At 37.9% G+C, this 20,337-nt stretch overlaps 1 protein-coding gene across 1 annotated transcript in view; it reads left to right on the forward strand.

Moving 5' to 3' along the window:
• The first annotated feature begins 1,061 nt into the window (after positions 1 to 1,061).
• The window catches only part of adam10a (ADAM metallopeptidase domain 10a), a 32,245-nt gene continuing 12,969 nt past the window's right edge, over positions 1,062 to 20,337 (forward strand). Inside the window, exons 1-4 of the mRNA XM_026168891.1 lie at positions 1,062 to 1,465; positions 7,432 to 7,582; positions 15,135 to 15,253; positions 16,598 to 16,756. Of these exons, the coding sequence (XP_026024676.1) occupies positions 1,414 to 1,465; positions 7,432 to 7,582; positions 15,135 to 15,253; positions 16,598 to 16,756 (481 nt within the window). The 5' untranslated portion in view covers positions 1,062 to 1,413. The remainder of the gene's footprint in view (positions 1,466 to 7,431; positions 7,583 to 15,134; positions 15,254 to 16,597; positions 16,757 to 20,337) is intronic.

Consider the following 20,337-nt stretch of genomic DNA (forward strand, 5'->3'; position numbering starts at 1 on the left):
CAGCGGAAGGGCGGCTTTCAAGAAGCAATTCTTACGAAAGGGAAACAAGGAGAAAAGGCTGAGGTATGCTAGATTACACAAGAACTGAGCTGAAAATCAGCTGCAACAGGCCCGATGGAGTGAGGAATCCAAATGAGACATTTTGGGTTCAAGTCATAATTAGAGCAGCTCAGGAGAGAGGTGCAACAGTGAGATGCCTGCAGTGGTTTGAGACTGTATTTCAGCCACTGCTGTTGAGAATTTGGGCAAAACTGATGAAATCATAAACACAGAAAAGTACCAAAGCATTTTTATTGGCAATGGCTTAATTTTTCAGCATGACAACGACCCCAAACACACTGTCGATGCAATAAAAATACACCTGGATAGAAAAGACACATTGTCAGTCATAGAGTGGCCTCCCCAGAGCCTGGATTTCAACATTAGTGAATCAGAACATAACAAATAGGTTTCATCACCCAAAGAACACTGCAGACTTTTGCGGGGTACAATAAATTGTATACACTGCAGCTAGAATAATCCTTCTGGCTGAGGTGGTACAGGTATAGAAAGCCAGTGTTTCTCTGTAATTTATATACCCTTATACTTACCTGCTGGTCCAATTACAGATGCAATTTACAGATGTCTCTTTTACACGGTTACCATGCGGTTGCACAAAGCAATAAACAGATAAATATGTATACTGTCAAAATATTATTTCATTTTTTTCTTCAAATTGTATTTTTGTAACTTTTTTCTTTTAGTTTGTATCTACTTAATCTCGAAATAGTACTTCGAGATTCATTAGTACATTTCAACTTCATTCTTTAAAAAAATCATTAAAAACGAATGACTAATCCTTTCTTTCCCGAGTTCTCTTTATGCTAATGTTACAGACCGGTTTGTTGCGAATCCTCGCTCTCAGAGCAGTCTGTACCTTGCATTTACAGCGCAGTCTACATAGACAGAGAAACAGGAAATGTATAACTTCACTATCACAAAGTTAAATCTTTAGTTTTTAAACCCGGAAATAATGTGTGCAAGCAGTAAACAGCAGATCAGTGCGTGTTTTCAGCACAGGAGCAGACACATTTTGGTGGCGTTGTGTAAAGCTCAGTAGTGTTTTTTTCCAGTTGTTTTCACGTATCTTTCAACCTACGATCGCAATACTATAGAAACGCAGAACAGCGGGTGTGTCCATATCTTTTGGCCCCATACACCGGAAGGGAGTAGTGCCTGCCTGTCTGTCTCTCTCTGTTTATGACAGTGTGTAGCGCTGTTGGAGAGGTAGAGCTGCCGGTGTTTGCGATGGGAGTCACAGCTAACTAGGAAGGGCGACTCTGTCTTTAAGTGTGGCAGAAATCGAAACAAGCAACTGTCAGGGGTAACGCTGTGTAGCTTCGCTGGTTAAGCGGGACTACAGGGCATTTCACTATGGAATTTGTCAAACTAATTCTTCTGTTTTGCTGCCTACACGATATTGCAGGTAAGTTTGCCGTTGACTAACAGAGAAAGTCTTTAGAGCTCGTCAGTAGAGCTAGCGCTAATCGGATCGTGTAGTTGTACTGTCGACAGTTTAACTTGCTAGCTAGCTGGCTGGCTAATGTTGTGGAGACTGCGGTTAACTTGTGTGTGTTTTTTGTTTGTGTTTTTTGTTGTTGTTGTTGTTTACAGTGTGTAGTCAATCTGTATTAGCTGTTATCTGGTTAATTAATTATGTTTGGCTGATACAGGTTAAGTACTCCTGTAGTAGAGGAGGGGGGGCTTGTCTTTCAGTCACTTGCTTAGTGGGAAATCTTTACACTGTTAACGTCTATAAACAAGAGTTTTACTGCCGAATATGTTTGTTACCATGAATATTCAGTGTCGCTAGAATAATTTGAGACTAGTTTAACAAAAAACTTTCGTTTTGTCGGACAGTCTGTGAAAAGCAGGTTAGGTATGAAGCTGCGTGACAAGCAGTTGCATCCGTCAGAAAGGCACCTGAAGCAAAATACGGTACTTTTTTCTACTGCTGACTCAAGCATTTGGTCGAAAGAGATGATATATATCCCGTTCTTACCGTGGATGAGTAACTACCTGGGTGTCGATATATTATAAGTTTTAATATAACTTAACCACCTTACAAAACTTTGCCCAGGCCCTTCTTAATAACATATTTTCTACAGTATGTCAGATTGGTACTTTAATTGTACTTTAGGCATCAACATTTGTAAGACAAACAGAGCAAAACTGTGATTTTGTGTAACTGGTGATATTAAAATAGATATAATTTGTGTGTAAATGAAAATAAAATCATCGCTAAGGGGTTATTTCCAGATTTAGTACAGTTACACCACCTGCTTCACAAAACATCAAGACAGACGAGCTTAAGCTCACAGTGTAAAATGTGTGCATGTGATTAACTGCAGATACTACACCTGTGAAGTTTTATTATCTGTGAGGGCAGTGACAGATTTATTGAGAGCTGGGGGCTGTCATGAAGAATCAGGACAGGAAAACCAAATAGAAATTGATTTCTGCCTTGTGTTGGTAATGAGCTGCTGTGCTACTTTCATATAATTGTATAATCTGGCAAGATAGCTGGTACATTATTATTCAATTTTCACTTTTTAACATCTGTCAAACCTTCATTAAAAAGTTCTAATATCCTGTGGCAAAATATTGCTGCTGTGTTTGAAAAATTGCTTAATCTGTCATTATAAATAATTCAGTTTCTTGGCTTATTTCAGATTTGTTTCATTGTGATTACACATTAATCTTCTTTATGTCTTTAAAACCTTCATTTGACATGTCAAGATTAAGTACAAAGTGCATCAACGTATTTGCATAAAACATCTGTACTGGCGTTTTTTTGTTTGTTTTGTTTTTTGCAGTAGCACAAGTGAAATTGTGACTCGAGTGACTACGTTTTTTTCCCCCCTGCTTCCATCTCACAACTTTACCTTTTTTTTCTTTTTCTTTTTTTTTTGTGTCTGATCAGAAATGTATTTTGAGCTTTCAAATCAAATCAAATCAAATCACTTTTATTGTCACATCACATGTGCAGGCACACTGGCACAGCACATGCGAGTGAAATTCTTGTGTGCGAGCCCCACAAGCAACAGAGATGTGCAAACACAACAACACAAACGAGCAAAATACAAGAATGGCCAACCTGAAACTAATAAATATATGTACAATATATAATAGTGTATGCATTTCTGGATGTGTATACTAAATATTTTCCTACGTGTGTGTGTGTGTGTGTGTGTGTGTGTGTGTGTATACACATTTTTACAAATTAAATAGTAAAAATAAATAAATAAATAAATAAATAATAATAATAAAATATATAAAATATACAGAGTTGAATATGTGCAAAACGAGTGGCATTTATATACAGTGTGGAGTGCATAATGTTGAAGTTCCAGTGGTGAAGCTGAGGTGTCTATGACGTGTTCAGCAGTCTGATGGCCTGGTGGAAGAAGCTGTCTCTCAGTCTGCTGGTACGGGACCGGATGCTGCAGAACCTCCTTCCTGATGGAAGCAGTCTGAACAGTTTATGGCTGGGGTGACTGGAGTCCTTGATGATCTTCCCCGCTTTCCTCAGGCAGCGCTTCCTGTAGATTTCTTGGAGGGAGGGAAGCTCACCTCCAATTATCCGTTCAGAGCACCGCACTACTCGCTGGAGAGCTTTGCAGTTGTAGGCGGTGTGTCCACTGATGTGAACACCAACATGAGGAAACACTATTTATATTCTTGAAAGGGATCGGGAAGGTGGGGCCAGAAATGTCCTGATCAAAACTTCACGCTTTGTGTTTTTTAAATTTTATTAATTAATTTATTTTATCAGTTTAACATAAGCTAAAAGATTGCATTCCAGAGTTTTCAGATGTACAACATGACTGATTTATTATACAAGCTCAGTTGTTTTTTAAAAAATGTTTTTCCACAAAGCTTCAAACAAATGGCTTTATGTCATTCCACATGTACCTCTGAAAGATATGTTTGATGTAAGAGGGGCCATTGCAATTGAGTTTGCAATTTGATAGCTTGTTAGTAATGATGGCGTGACATGCAACAACCAATCTTACTCTGTTTACATGCCCAGACATTTTCGAGGAAGTCTGTGTTTCATGTAATGTAGGTTATTTCACTTTCGCACAGCTGCTGTTACTTGGCCTTCTCACAGTCACAGCTTCCTGCAGACATTTTTTGAGTAATGTAGAGTGAATTTTTGTTGTGGACTTGATGCCTACAGGTTTTTGCCAACCCACTTAATTTTTTTTCAGTACTGTATGATATAAAATGTTAAGGAGAGACATTTTAGTCGGGTGCCTGAGATATTGTCTTAGCCGGGCTGCCAGGACCCAGCGTGCATGGCAATGCGAGGCTCAGCTCAGTTCTGATCCATGCTGTGACCATGTCTTTGCTTCCTGTCAGCAGGTTTTTTATCTCTCTCTCTCTGTCTTGCACTTTCCTGCAGGACTTGAGAGTGAAAACAGATTGCTCTGTAGTGATGATGCCTTTTCAGTAAAACTCACTGGCAGTTTAAATGAATTTTTTGTTGCTATCAGTCTGAAGTGAACTATGTAGTTCCTAATAGTGTTGGATAGTATTGTCACAATGATTTATTGTATTTTTTTATTGTTACAATAAAAATGGAAAATGTTTTAAAAAACAGAAGAAGAATAAAAGTAAAAGAAAGCAATCCAAAGGAACCAACTGATGTGATTAATGTAGGGTATTAATAGAGATGTTAATGCAAGCAACTAAGAGCTTCATTTTGAAAGTAATGTATTTTGCAACCACTGGAAATCAAAATGCATTAAAAATCTCAATTGAATTCCAATTTTTGTGCATGCTATTTTATAAATTATAGATACACATAAAGGTTGTGTACATTATGTTATAAATCACATACACAACATCATGTCATTTTTCCTGTCTTCCTCCGCTTACCCCTAACCAGTTGGGGCGATGGCTGCCCCTCCATGAGCCTTTGAGCCATGAGTTTTTCATTCCCAGCATCGCCAAGGACTTGCTCATAGGGCATTGTCTGACTGTTGGGTTTTTGTCTCTTATTGTAGGGTCTTTACGTTAACATGTTAACCACCTTGAGGCAACTGTTGTTCTGATTTGGTGCTATATAAATAAAACTGGATAGAAATTAAATACATGCATATTCACATGGTAGTGATGACTTTATGTTAAGAATGCAGTGCATTTTATGGCTACAATTTAGGTAGTCCAGTCAATGTTGTATTTCAGTTTGGCTGGAATGTTGACATGCGAGTAGAGCAATCCTCGCTTTTTACCTTTTTTGGATTTTGTGTGTGTGTGTGTGTGTGTGTGTGTGTGTGTGTGTGTGTGTGTGTGTGTAGTATGAGTTGTGAGGTATGCAATGACGTGGAACAAATTAACTCAGATAGTACTGGTTTGATGTTTAAACCTATTTGATCTGGTTTAACTTCCTGAAACATCCTGATCAACACATTTTTAGTAATAAAGAGTAGTTCATTAAATATAGTTGATTTGAATTCTTTGTTGTCACTGAGAGAAGGAAGTGTCTTTTTAACCTTTTCAACATTGTGTAGCTGCCTGCATTTTAGATTCTTTTCAGGCTTGTAACATTCAGGATGTGATGTTTACACACAACATGAAAAAAACCTGCTTAGTAAGATGTCTGTGTATGGGAATCAAGAGTTGTATAGAGATTTTAGTAAGTAAAACAACATTACATTTTGTTATATTGTTTATGTTTACAATTCCACCTTTTATCGCTGCCCAGGAGGTTTTGGTAATGTTTGCTTGCATGTCATTCTGCCTGTAAACACGATTAGCTTGAAAAGTTTTGGGTGAATTTTGATCGACTTTTGTGGGAGGTGGAGTGGGGTACTGCTATCAATCATTTAAAATTTGGCTTACATCCACCAAGGTCTTCAAGGTCTTAATTAAAATAAAGTGTGCCATATCCATATTTTCACTGCACTACAAACATAAAGTATATTAAAAACAAAACAAACAAAGAAAACACAATGAATATATAGAAAATACAAAACTACTCCCTTAAAAGTAAGTACTGCCCAGAGAGTGAGCTGCCTTGGCGGACGTTTGCGCTCTTGGCGTGGTTCTTGTATTTGTTTTGCAACAATAACCTGTGTGTGTGTGTGGGTTGCAGTAAGATGGTACATTTTTTGTTAGTGATAGTTTTCTCATGTATTTGAAAGCTGCATAAAATGTTAACCTGCTCTTACAACTGGCTTAACTCTGTAACCCTTAACATAAGCTAAAAGATTTCATTCCAGAGTCTTTAGATGGAGAGCATGACTGATTTATCATACAAGCTCAGAGTTGTTTTAGGAACATGTTTTTCTACCGTGAAGGCATCCGGAGATACCTGTCAGCATTCTTTTTGAAACCGTGTACATAAAGAGGTCAAATGTGACATGATATCTTACACACACACACACTGCATACTTCATTATATACATAATATACGAATGAAGTTGGTGAGACCTCCTGCAAAGGTTGATCTGTGTTGTCTGTGTAGTTTGCAAACATTATTTTCCTTGTTTAATGAGACTAAAGAAGATGGTTGTTGAAATATTTTCTAAGTGCATTCATAGACAAGTTCATGCTAGCCTGGAGCAGCCTCTCCCTGTATGGGGAGTTATGCCTCCCACTGACATGGAAATTATGTAGTTGTCAACAGAACAGTGCAATGTAAAAATGCAGATAATGTGGAGCATCTACATCATCTATTTTTGCATTTTTGAGTCTAGGTATCTCTTAGTCATGTGCAGAAAATCCTACAGTACAAAAAGATTAGAACTTGATCTTACTAACAAATCCTTAAATTGAGTCATAGCTGAGGATTTTTTTTTTTAAGGCCACCAGAGTTGCACAGACACCGACAGACAGACAGATAGATGGACACACACACACACACACACCCCTTTGAATGTAGATTAGCATTTAAGCAGCCTGCAACAAGCTCACACAATGCTATACAGTACTACTGAAACAGACCCTCGTCACCTGATCGTATCATGTGCTCCTCACTTGTATTTTAAACTGAACACTAGCTTTGTTTTTGTGAAAAGAACAAAGAAAAGGGTCGGTATGGATGCCGGTAGGGTTTTACCTCAGGGGATGTTATAGCAATTGGCTGAATAAGCCTGTTAAGCATGTTTAGCGAGTGCGGGCTTGTACTAAAGCTAGCCAGTATTGTAGAGATCGATTGCTCCATAGGCCATTTCCATTGAAAGATTGGCACGTCAGGAAAATCATGGATAGAAATGATAAAAACGAATTATCTCAGAATTACATGCTAATCTACAGTGGAAAAATGTCAGCGATACGTGAATGAAATTTTAATTATCATTTGATTAATAAAACAATATAAAAACCTATTCGTTTTGATACTGTTGTTGACCAGTACTAAAAAGCTGTTGAACTCTCTTTCAGGTCAGTTTGGGAACCCTTTGAACAAGTATATTCGCCACTATGAGGGTTTATCATATGACACAGAAGCCTTGCACAGCCGTCACCAGAGAGCTAAAAGGGCGCTCTCTCCTCAAGACAGCACCGTGCAGCTGGACTTCCATGCACACGGAAGGTCAGTTTAAGTAGAAACACACACAGCCTTCCTCATGTAGTCACTCTTTCTTTCTGTGCTGACTCAGTTCATGTCCAAGTCTATTATTCTTGTGATCAGTAATTTATATTCCAGCCCTAGGATCAAACAAGAAGTATTTATTTTTATTACTCAGTGGGTTTTTTTTTTTTTTTTTTTTTTTTTTTTTTTTTAGTAATGTGAAACACCTTTTCATAAATTCTTACTGCTTTGTGTGTTGTGGTGATATTTATCAGGTTTTGGTTTTTCTAGTCTTGGTCTGTGTGCACTTTGTTGCCACTGCAAGATTATACTGCACCTTTTTGCATGGATGATCAGCAAGCCGTATATTTGCCTGTCAAATTGATAAGTGCAAGCTCTGTTGCCTAATGCCTTTATACATGACATATTGTGTATTTTGTGACTTGGTTATGCTGGTTCCCTGTTAAAACTAGAGCTGCAGCCAATATGAAATGTTTTTTCAGTGTTATCATACTGGCAGACATACAGTACATACCAAGGAATTGCAAAAGAGCTAAGAAGAATAGCTTTGTATAATTTGTAGTATAATTAGTATAATTTGATTTTCCTTTCTAACTCTTATTATCATCTTGGAGATGGGCGGTGATATTTGAGATCAGTGATGCTTGGTGATTGCCCGTCAAGATAAGACATGGCTTGTTTTCTTATTAAGTATGTACAGCTAATAAATTACTGTGGAAATTAATTTGCTCACCATGGTTTCAGTTTGTGTTGGTTGTGGCTGTATATACAGAGCTGAGCTGAGAGAGGGAGTTGTAGAAAGGTCAATGGAAAATATCTCTTTATTATTTGGCTAAGATACTAGTTATAGTCCTTAAGATAAGACTCATTGCTCAAAGTTCAAACTCAGGTTTTTTCATGTTTCATTTTAACCTGAGAGATTCAGTTTTCATTTATATACATTATCCAAGGATGACCCTTCATCAAACCCATGTCATCTGAGTGCAGTGGTGCCACCCTTGTTTTGGAAACGGGCAACAACACAAATGTTCCCAGATTTGTATCAGCTGAATTTTTGCCATCTCCTGTAAAGGAACAACACTCTGCAACAAAAATGTGTAAGAATTACACATTTTCACATGAACTTGTGAAACGCAGTTAAAGCAGTCAATGCTGTTAATTCATTTTGCAGAAGGTACTTTTAGGTGTGTTTTCAAAAGGTTATTAAGAATTTAAACATTTGTTTTTAAAATGGCAATCGGACTCATACTACTTTAGTGTTTTTCTAATCAGAGTACTTTCTGTGACAGCCTCATTTACACATTCACGCAGGGCTTTAACATTTGCATTTTTAAGCGCTTTGTCTAAAATTCACATACTCACACTCCAGTGGATACATTGGGGCAACTTGGGTTTCAATATCTTGCCCAAGGACACTTTGACTTGTATGGTGAGTTCCCAGTTGGAATGTTTTTTGACAAATGCCCCCTCAACTTGGATTTTCCACCCAGAAAGCCCGTTGTTAGCAATCCAAATGGGGACACTGAACATAAAATGATAGGGAAACCGTTTATTTTTAATCTGTACTGCCACTGTTGTGTATTTGCGACTCACTAAATAAGGCATACACAGAGGAGTGAGCAGGCTCTAGCCACGAATGTGTTTTAAGTGCAAAGAAAATTTAAACAAAATGCTGTATTGCTAGTGATACCTGACTGGCTGAGCCTTGCTAAGAACTGAAACAAAACTTGTTTTTTTCTTGCTTTTTCTGAAGCATACTAACTTGAAATCTGGGATGCAGTAGTAGACTGGAAGAACCAGGGATCTGGTCTACCTTGTTAGCCACAGGTTCCCTTCTTTTGGTCAAAATGTTCACAATGATAATAATTTGGAGCTTGTATTATTCCTAATCTACACGAATGAATTTCTAATTTAGCATGACATCCAATCATTTTAAATGTGTCCATGCAGTCCATGTCTTTGTGAGACAGGTATATTTACTGAATAAAGAGGCACTGTAAGACAAAACTGTGTAAATGCTCAACAAAACCAAAGACGAGCAACATTGATTGGTTTGTTTATTTATTGTAGCCGCGTCTATGTGAATACATTTATGAAACTAGACCCTGAATGATTTTTAAGATCAATACCAATATTTGGTGATTTTAAATTCCAATATATTGGCCAATATTTTTTTCAGGTACATGAAACAAGCATCTGTTTATTATGTGTAGTTATTTATGAGTACTTGCTAAAATATTATGACAATACAGTTTATAATCTTGTTTTATTGTCACAGGTTATGGATTACTCATTTATGTTCTGTCTAAGTCTGTGCAGATCAGCTGGTTGTTGTGTTTGTGGGTTTGAAACACATGTTGCCAGTAGGGAAGATGCAAACTATGCAACTCAAACATTCATGAATCAGCTGAAGCGTGTTCCTCCTGTCTCTTCTTTCCTTTTTAAAAAATATTTAAATTAGTTGCAGTTATAAACTCTGATTCCAGTATATTCGCTAATGTTTTTACTGACGTTTTGTGCAGTGATACTGTTTCATTCCTTATTATTATTATTATTATTATTATTATTATTATTATTTATTTTTTTTAATTCTTTTTTTTTTTTTCTTTTGTCCTTTCTTTCAGTTTTTTGGTATATTGATACCAGTGGCTTTTTACCCAGCTTTTGCGCTTTTTCCAGTTGTTGCTGAATCTTGCAGAACTTGTTAGCATTGCCTTATTGGGTTGGCCAGAAAATATGATCTCCTCTCAAAAAATTCAGCTTATAGGAAAGATTCTGCTCAATCATCTGCATCATTTGTGAATCATAAAAGCTCACTTGTAAGTAAAAGCCTTAGAATCTGCAGCAGCAGGAGCAGTAAATGGTCCACTGCTTACTCCACAAATACATAAGGCTGGGTGGTTCATGCTTGGGATCGACTGTATTCAGCATCCTAAATCCAGGATTTTTGACTGCGTAAGTGGATATCACTTCTTTAACCGTATGAGCTTTCCTTCAATTACTTCCCTGTCTTGTTATATAGGTTGCCACTGTAAAGTGAGGCAGCTTTTTATCTATGGCCCTGGAACTGAGATTGGTCTGAGGCTCCGAATTTAAGGAGACACACTGTTCGTATTCCACTGTGCGAAGGAGGCTTGTCATGCTTCCACTTTTAGTTTGAACTGAGTTTTTTACTTTACATGGCACAGTTGTCTGTTTGAGGTTATATTGAAGCATATGAGTAAAATTTGAGTGTTTTAAATGAAGAAGCTCACACTTGCAGGCTTATTTCATTTTTGTAGACTAGACATTTTGCACATTGTGCAAAAGCGAAACTTAGTTTGAAAAGTCATGTAGCTCTACTGCCTGTTTTGGTGAGATAACCACTTTAACTCTCTGAGCATACTGCAGTTTCCAAAAACGGCTGCAGTATACCTGCTGTACATCAGTATGATTTATATTATGGAAGCATTAAGGAGCAAGAACTGCACAGATAATGCTGCCTACCTGTTACATTTGAGTTCTAAAAAGTTTCTTAGATTTTTCTTTGAAATAAGTGGACACTTAGTTATAAAGTGTCCAGTTTTCTGCAGTATCACATGGAGTGTAGAAACCTTTGCACATATTAAAACTGTGTGTCAGGTATTACTTGTACAAGATAATTTACTAGACATGTCTGACAGTTGCTAGTTATCATGCCAGTTAGAAATATCTAGATTTAACTAAGAGGTCTTGAGGCTTGATGTTCACATCGCATTGCATACTAGAACTTCTTTTCTTTTCTTCTCCTCATCCCTAATCAGTTAGAGCAGATGGCTGCTCCTCCCTGAGCTTGGTTCTGCTGAGGTTTCTTACTGTTAAAGGAGTTTTTCCTTCCCACTGTCGCCAAGTGCTTGCTCCTAGGGGTCATCTGATTGTTGGGGTTTTCTCTGTATTATTGTAGGGTCTTTATCTTCTAATATGCAGTGTATGGAGGCAACTGTTGTTGTGAGTTGGTGCTATATAAATAAAACTGAATTGAATTAACCTGTAGCAGAGATGAGGAGCTACAGAGATGTGGTAAAAAAAACAAAACAAAAAGTGAACTAATAATTGACCACTTTCTTTCAGTTTTTCAAAGCTGAGCAATAATATTAATAAAAGTAGCTGTACCACAGACTATAATACTATGCCACTTGACATTAAGCTTGTGTCTTATGTCCTGACTGAATTCATTTAGTGTGTGCAAATTAAGGCTAACACTCTCCCTTCTGTGAAAACTCAAGGCCAGGCTGTTTGGCACTGTAGAGGTTTGTTGTAACGAGAGAAAAGCGTTCTTCTGTATGCCCACTCGCATGAGTATTTGTGGCCAGATCAGGTGACAGAAGAAGGCAAGTCACAGGGTCTCTGTGTAGGGCTTCTTTACAAAGTGAAGTGCCATAGCAAGCATGTGCTAATGCAATGCTTGTGATTGTGATATAATTCACATTTCTTTGTAGTTTATAGCTTAATAATGAATTAATAAGACGCATAAGTGTTTTTTTTCCTTAATTATAAAAATATTTGACAAAAAACATTATTATTATTATTATTATTATTATTATTGAAGCAGTCAAACAATGCGGCTTATCCATTAATGAATGTTAAAGTTAAGGTTCATACCACATTTTACCACTTTAACCAGAATCTCTTAGGACTGCTTCCCAGTTATGTCTTGATTTCATCTCTTACTCTCCTCTCGTTGTCCTTGTTTCCCACTTTCTGCACTGATATTTAACAACTTCTGACCTGATTTGATTTCTTCCAATTAAGTAATTTGGGAATACTATGATTTTACGATGATTCATTGTGACCAAGCGACTTAATATTGTAAATAGAGCTCTATGTAGTGATAAGTAGGTATTGCCCCCTTTTTAGTTGGAATTTTCTCTGTAGAAATGTCTTGAGGGCACCCCATCTCTGTGTGCTTGGCCTGCTTACTTAGCAGTGGATGACTGTCAGATGCTTGATTCAGTATGTTCAGCAATTGGGATTTGTCTGAATAATTTAGCAGTGAGCTGCTGCTGTGAGACGAGTACCACTGGGTTTATCCTTGGATTCCTCTCTTCTTGTCTTGCAGCCCATGTTGATTTGTTGGTATTTTTTCTGGTCTCTTCTTTCTTTCTCTTTTTTGTCTAGGGCACTTTATAGTTTAGTGATTAGAAACACACTAAATGTGTTTGTTTTTCCACACATTGCAGGAGAGACATGCTTCCCACTAAACCTGCTAAGATAGCTAAATCACATATACAGGTGCAGTTAAGCTGCATTGTTCTGCAAAGCCCAAGCCAACTGTTCAAGTCTTACTTCTTCATTTACTGCTTTGTTTTCTCCCCTTTCTTCGGATTTCCTGCTTCTCTGTTCTCTGAACACACTAAGCTCCTTTACTGAGTTGCTGCGCTCTGAACCTTGACTCACATGGGTGTCAACGACTTGTGGCAGACATGATTGAGCCCCTGCAGTCTGTTGCTTCATGAACTTTGGGATGGAAATTCTGAATAGGAAAGCCTTTTAGATGCTTTTTAGTGTATTTCTATACACCTTTTTTGCTATTATTGCAATACAAAAGATGTAACCCACGATTCCTCTTTGCCAAGCTTCTCGATACACAGGAAACATTGCCAAAACTGTATTGTTCAACTGCTTCAGAAACAAGAGCAGCCACATCCTAAGTGTAGAACAGTTTTTTATAACAGAATAACCAGTGGTTTGTGACTTCAGTGGTACACCTGGCTGCTGTGGGGAAGTTGTCGCAGAGGTGTTAACTTCTAAGATGAGGAGGCAAATGTTGCAAAGAAGGCAGTTAGGTTTTAGACTTTGTAAGGCTTCTTACCAACTAGTCATTCTCTTTTTGAACCCAACCACAGACAGTGTCTCAATCCCTGACGACTAACTCTAAATACATGACAGTGCAGGTTATATTTCTAAGTGAATAATTTACTTTGGCTGTGACCGGAATTATATTTATGAAGGCAGATTTATTGTTTTAGTGCCAGTATGAGTAATAAGCCAAGGAAACTATACTGTATCTGTTGCTATCTCTGTGTAACACTGCCGACTTCAAACAGCAGGTCATGTTGCAGCCATTGTCGTACAGGTTTAGCAGTTCTCTTATTTCATCGTCTCCTCTTCTGTGTCAAATATTTGATCCTTTTTCTTTCTCTTGGCTTCAGCTGAAATGCTCTTTGGGCAGAAAATCTGTAGACGAGGCCAGCTTGTGTTTGACTGCAAATCTACTTGATCCGTCTAGGTTATTATACATGTTTGTATCTATAAAAAGCATTCCTAATGACATAACAAAGTTTTTACCAAACTGAATACTAACCAAAAGCAAGGCTGTTTCATTCAGCATATCATTTGGTACAATGAACCAATACATGGAAAATAAACAGTAATAAAAAAGGGGTGTGAAATGAAAACTGGACTGGGAAAAACTGAATGCAGGTCAAAAAGTCATCCTGGGGAGGGAAATCCTGAACTGTCTGAGCCATGAATAATGCCTTGCTTTCTAACTCTGCCAGACACTCCCTGACACGTTGTACTGCTCAGAGCATTTATTTGCATTTTGTGTTTTCATTTTGTTTTGCTCTATGAATGTTTCCATGATTGTTGTGTAGAAATGTTACTGTAAGATCCTTAGTCTGAAACAAACCTGTATACTGGAACATCAGGAAAACTTCACAGCATACACTTTGTTCTCAGTAGTATTATGTCCTCTATGACCTGAGATTATCTTAGCTTTGGTTTGGAGACTAATGTGCAGCTGAGGGATTGAAGAACATGCACACATCCTGCCCGACTATGATTAATCTCATTACTATGCCTGCCTATAAGGGCAACTGTGGTATTTAAAATGAGTTTAAAAAAAAAAGAAAAAGGTGTGGAGTACTTTCAAAATCTGTTAAACAGCCTACTTTAGCTTAAAGATTTCCTGCTGTGAACAGCTTTTTGGCCTTACTGATGATTGTGTAAACACACCAAAGCCAAAAAGGTCTTGAGCCATTTAAGGTTAATACTGAGTCATGTGGAGGAATTTATAATTTGTCAGGAGATTTCTGATAAGGAGTTTGCATCTGAACTGCTCAAGCCTTAGAACCACTAACTTCTCAGAAGTGCCTCATGTGAGCGCCATGTGACGTTTGCCTTTTTGCCTTTTACATCATTCTCATCATTTCCACTGAAAGTGTTACATAAAACAGTGTCTGTGCACTTGCAAGGTTCATGTGGTTTTCCTTGTGACATAATTCGTCTGACTCACTGAGCTGCCTACTCGGTAACAACACTAGAACGGTGAACCTCTGTAAACATTAGTGAAGTAAATAAGGCTGCTTTCTCAGCTTCCTGTCGTAGATTTCCAGTGTTTGTGGTCCTTTATTCTAAAAATTTTCAGTAAGAGGATGACAAAAACACTGTCAACACTGTGAATTATGAGTGTCTGTCTGCAGGACTGTTGTCCACATTTACATGTGGACAACAGTCAGAGGAATGTACAAAGTTTGAATGTGGTGTTAGACATTTAATGTAATTGGACATTGTTTCCTATTCTTCTTTTCAGACATTTTAACTTGCGGATGAAGAGGGATTCAAAGCTGTTTTCTCCAGATCTTGTCATTGAGGTGTCAGGGGAGGAGAACCCGATTGATACATCACATATTTATAGTGGAGAACTGTATGGTAAGTCTTGAGTCGCGCGCGTGTGTGTGTGTGTGTGTGTGTGTGTGTGTGTGTGTGTGTGTGTGTCTTTTAAAGGTAGTGTATCTGATTTGTAGCATTGTTATTTTTCAATTCAAAGCCTATTTGTATTACCTTTTGGGTGACTTCTCAATTGATGAAACGTTGTTAAATGTGCAGAGTAAACAACAAATCACAAGCCAAATCTCACAAGACTTATTTTTAGCTTCTTTTTTTTCCCAGTTCTTCCTGCTGCTCTTATTTCCCTCCCTTCCTGGACATCTTCCTGCTGCCTGTTTCCAGTAGAGTTCAAATGAACAGGAGGAAAAACAAGGGTGTTTGTTTTTTAGTGATTGGTCTGCATCAAACAAACAGATGGGGAGGAGAGGTGTATACTCCTTGAATATTTTCTGAGCTGATAAGAAGTCAGCTTCTTTAAACCACTGAGTAACATTTTAAAGTTATTCATGATGCATAACTAATCCACACATGTAACAAAGCAGGAAAAGCACAGCGTGAATAAAGTTGTTTTCACACCGGTGCTCTGTAGTTACCTTAAATCAAACCTTTTTTTTTTTTTTTGGCACTGTTGTGCAGTTCGTTTGTGCATATGCAGCTGCACTGGGGAGCAGTCCAAAACCCACTGTAGCCAGATCCTTTGGAGGAGGTGATCTTGATCTGAACAGAAGGAGAAATAAAGGAATAAGATGCAAAATCCTCATTTCAAAGCAAAACAGGAAATGACTAAATGAGAAAATATTGATGTGAACTGTGACGCTTAAGAAGACGTCAGACTAGGGAACAGTGGAACTAATAAACTAATACAGAAATGAGTCAGAGGGAGGAACAGGCAGTGAAGTAAAACTAACATTCATAAAAATCAAAACTTTAATCAAACGGATCACAAAACTGAAATTCATAACATGAAAAACCCATAAAACAAAAACGGCGATCAAAGACTTAAAGTCGGAATCCAAAAGTGAAAAAAAAAAACAAGCAAAGAAAAAATCCCTGACAAAAAAGCAAACCTCATACTCTAGAAGCAGTACAACAGACAAAACCGTAAAACAGAAACCTATATAAGCCAAGCCTTCTTCATCTATCATCATCATCATTTTTATTCCTCATATTGATCGCCATCTCTCTCTCTCCTCTTCTCGCTTGTGTTTTCAGGTTTTCATGTGTTTTTTGTTTGTTTGTTTGTTTGTTTTTAACAGTTTTGGTTCGAGTGGTTGTTTGTTTGTCCACTTTGGCATGTTAGTCTTTTTTTCAATTTACTTGCGACTTTAGGCTACACAAAAAAATGACTTGTCTTCATCTGCTGACCCTCCTCCTCTTATGTTTCAGGAGAAAAGGGCACACTGACACATGGCTCTTTGGTTGATGGGCGATTTGAGGGCTTCATTAAAACCCAACAAGGAACATACTATGTTGAACCTTCAGAAAGATACCTACAGGACAGGAGTGTGCCCTTCCACTCTGTCATTTATCACGAAGATGACATCAGTAAGTAGGCACTATATTTACATTTGTGTTCTGATGTTTAGTATAGTGACCAATACATGAAGCTTGTTGGACAAGTGGTATTTTTTTACAAAGTCTGAAACATTTCTTTATAGAAAAGCTTTCTTTTTATACCCCTGGCAAATGTCATTAACTTGGTGAAGAATTGTTAAATACACAAAGGAAAATTCTGTTATATTTTTTAAATAACAAAGTGAAATTTGAATTTTTTTTATTTTATTTTTTATTCAGTTGCAACAGAAGTTGTTGAATCAGCGTGTCAGACAAACGCTTGGGGCCTAGACCATTGGGGGCTCTCTAAAGAGTAACAAGCTTATCTTCCTCCTCCATAATCTTAACTGGGAAATTGCATAAATGAGCCCATTTTTGTAGCACACCAGCTGTTTTGAAATGTGAGACTGTCTTGCCTGCTGATAATACATTTAAATAATTGACATTTGATCAGAATATGTACAGCTGTGATTGATATCTATGCTGTCCAAATAACATTGTTATTATACATTGAGACTAAATTGGTACTTGAACGTCATATTTAATAGTTTAGTTTATGATCTTAAAACTGAGTGAAGGACAGAGTAGTAGTGGTAGTAATAGGATATTGTTCAGCATCCTGAGTCATGGACAGGGTGTTCGGTATCTATTGAAAACTGGATCGGAGTACATTCACTGCTTTTGTCAGGCTACAGAGCTATAGAACTAGGACACTGCAAGTTTCTCAGTGTTTTCGATGAAGATGAGCAAATCTGAAATTATTTAGAGGTTGACTTCAACCAAGCTGAAAAAACATGTGCACAGTGCGTGAGTCAAAATGCAATTCAGTAACTTGAGACTTACAAATTTAGTATGAAGGCTCTTTCATATGGGAACAGGCATGCAGTGCGCTAACTGTAAGGTTAAGTTCCGGTCCAAAAGCTCTGTGTTGAGTTGGCTGCTACACTCACGGTCTTCGTGTGTACTAAATGACATTCTGCATTTCTACTGGTCGCACAAATGTATGCAAGTGCTCCCTGACCGGGGGTGCATTTAGCAGCATGGCAGGGAATCTGATATGAACCCTGTGGTGGCTTTAGACTAGCACACAAACACACGTCTAAACACATACACTGGTATATAATCTGAATCTGCTGAAGGAAATTTAGGAAATATGGATTTAGAGTCTCAGACTGTGCCTAATGATTTGTTGAATTCATGTTCTAACAGCAGGAGCATGAAATTCTGTCACTAATGAGATAGAAGATGCATATTGGAAAAATTAAACCAACAAATGGTACAATATAAAAGTTCAGCAAGTGCACTTATTTAAAAAACAAAAAAATAATAGCTGTTATCCCCGTCAGGGCCGTCTCCTTAGCGAGAAACCACTCAAAACATTGCAAGAGCCTTCCCTGGAAATCTCTGACCGCCTCAGGTTTGCATTTGAGACATGTGATACATCTCTGCCATTTTTAGCACAGCAAAGGTAGATAAGCAGGCAGACAATAGCATGTACCAAAGGTTAGGTTTACAGTCAGTTTCCCAGGGCATTACAGTAGAGCTCAGTATTTATCGTGTGACCCTGGGGCTCTAATTCAAAGCTCACAGCTTCTGTGAATGTCATAGTAAGAGAGGAAGTTGCTCCTTGTTGCACTTCTCCCCTGATGTGCCACTTTTCTCCCGCTGAAAACTGTTTGTGGTCTTTGGACCAAAGCTGGAGACCTAGCTTTCCTCATTGTTCATCCTGAACATGAAGTTTAGGTCAGTTTGACAAAGAAGTTGATGTTTGCTTTCAGCACGAGTTTGTGGTCAATGGTGAAATTCAGTGGTAAGAGAAGTGCTGGGAACTATGTAAGAAAACTACCCTCGGTGGGATAACTGCCACACTTTAATGAAGTGCTAACTTTACTCTTTATGAGGGTAATCAAAGAAAAGGTTTTGTCACAGTTTCCACAGTGGAGTTTATGACTTCTTAAATTTCCTAAGAAACATCAAGTGGAACTGAAATTGTTTATGTAGTGCTTTCATTAATTCATCCTTCTTCCCTTAGTGTTGCAACTATAATCAACTCTTATTTGCCCTTTTAAATTTTCTACTTCCCTACTCATCATTGTTAATCAAGACTGAAGTAGCACATCAACTTGTGTGGAAGTGTGTTTTTCATTAAAACACTTCTGCTGCATGTAGTCTCTGCTAACATCTGCACTGGGTTGTAAAGATAAAACAAGATGTTGTTTCTGGCTGTGTACCGTGATTTTTAAAACTCAAATATGTATTTATCAGACATATTTTTAAAACTTCTCTGAACAATTTTTAGGTAGTCGGAATGTATCCCCCTTGTTTTGAGATAATTAGGTGACATTTTTACGAACCTTGAAGGTCTAATGTCACGAGGAGGCATCTGTCTGCCCAGTTGCCCTTGTCTGTCTGCCCACAATTCATAGGAATTGCTGCTCTTCCTATAGATTTGTACAGAATTTAAGCAAACTTATAAACAGTGATCAGCTAATCGATCTTCACCAAGGCTTTGCTTTAGATGAGGGTCATATTTGTCACCTTACAAGGAATTTTTCATTTTCCCAAGAATTCCTGCTGCTTGCACAGTGTCAGTCATGTTTTAGTGAAAGCTGCACACAGTGATCACCCAGTGAGACTTTATCAGGACTGTGCTCAAGCTCAAGGTCACACATGTTGTTTTATGGGCAATAACCTGTGAATTGTGATGGCTCTTGTGCTGTCTCATTGATGTTGTGGTTTTCAGAGGACTGTGAACCGTACGTGGATAGTACCCAGCAGTAAAACTGCTCACAACTAACTGGGGGATTTTTTGTGTGAAGTTTCTGTACAGTTTTTTATTCAGGTATCAGTGAAATGGGTGGAGAAGGCTGATTCTTTTTATTTATTTATTTTTTTAAGACTCAGAGGAGCCTTTGCTTCTGATTTGGCCTTTCTCTTAAGCTTTTTACCTCTGTCCAAACTGCAAAAGCCTTTTGATTAGCAGTTGAATGAGACACCATTCACTGTGAGGACAAAGACGACTTTCTTTGAAAAAAATTCAAAAGCACATTGCACACAGTGTATTTGGTCGTTTCAGTGAGTTAAAAGAGGAGACGACGGACCTGTTTTCATTTAGGAAACATGTTTCTGAAGTCAGTGTTATTGTTTATGACACCATTATCTGTTATGGTGTCAATAGTAATATGCAGAAACATTGAAATCCAACATTCACAAGGCTTCACTCAGTGTTGAACTCTGGATCTGCTTGTAGTCTTAGCGAAGCGTAGTGTATTTTGTTCATATGAAAACAGAGACTTTCAATTTTTAGATATGATCAGTGGAGCCCGTGATTGTAAATATGCAAGAATTTCTTTTCCATTGCTGTAACATGATTAGTTTGTTTGAATTTTGTATTGAACTTGAGCAGGCCCTAATTTCCTTACAGTGGTGGTCTATTGGTTTTGCTTAACACCTGGGCAGTACGTGGAACAGTGGTCAGGCCTGTTGCCTCACAGCAAGACAATCCTGGGTTTGCTTCCCACTTGGCCTTTCTCTGTGAAGTTTGCATGTTCTCCCCGTGTTTGGGTGGCTTG

Source organism: Astatotilapia calliptera, chromosome 1 (genome assembly GCF_900246225.1).
Source record: "Astatotilapia calliptera chromosome 1, fAstCal1.2, whole genome shotgun sequence".
In the NCBI taxonomy this organism is placed as follows: domain Eukaryota; kingdom Metazoa; phylum Chordata; class Actinopteri; order Cichliformes; family Cichlidae; genus Astatotilapia; species Astatotilapia calliptera.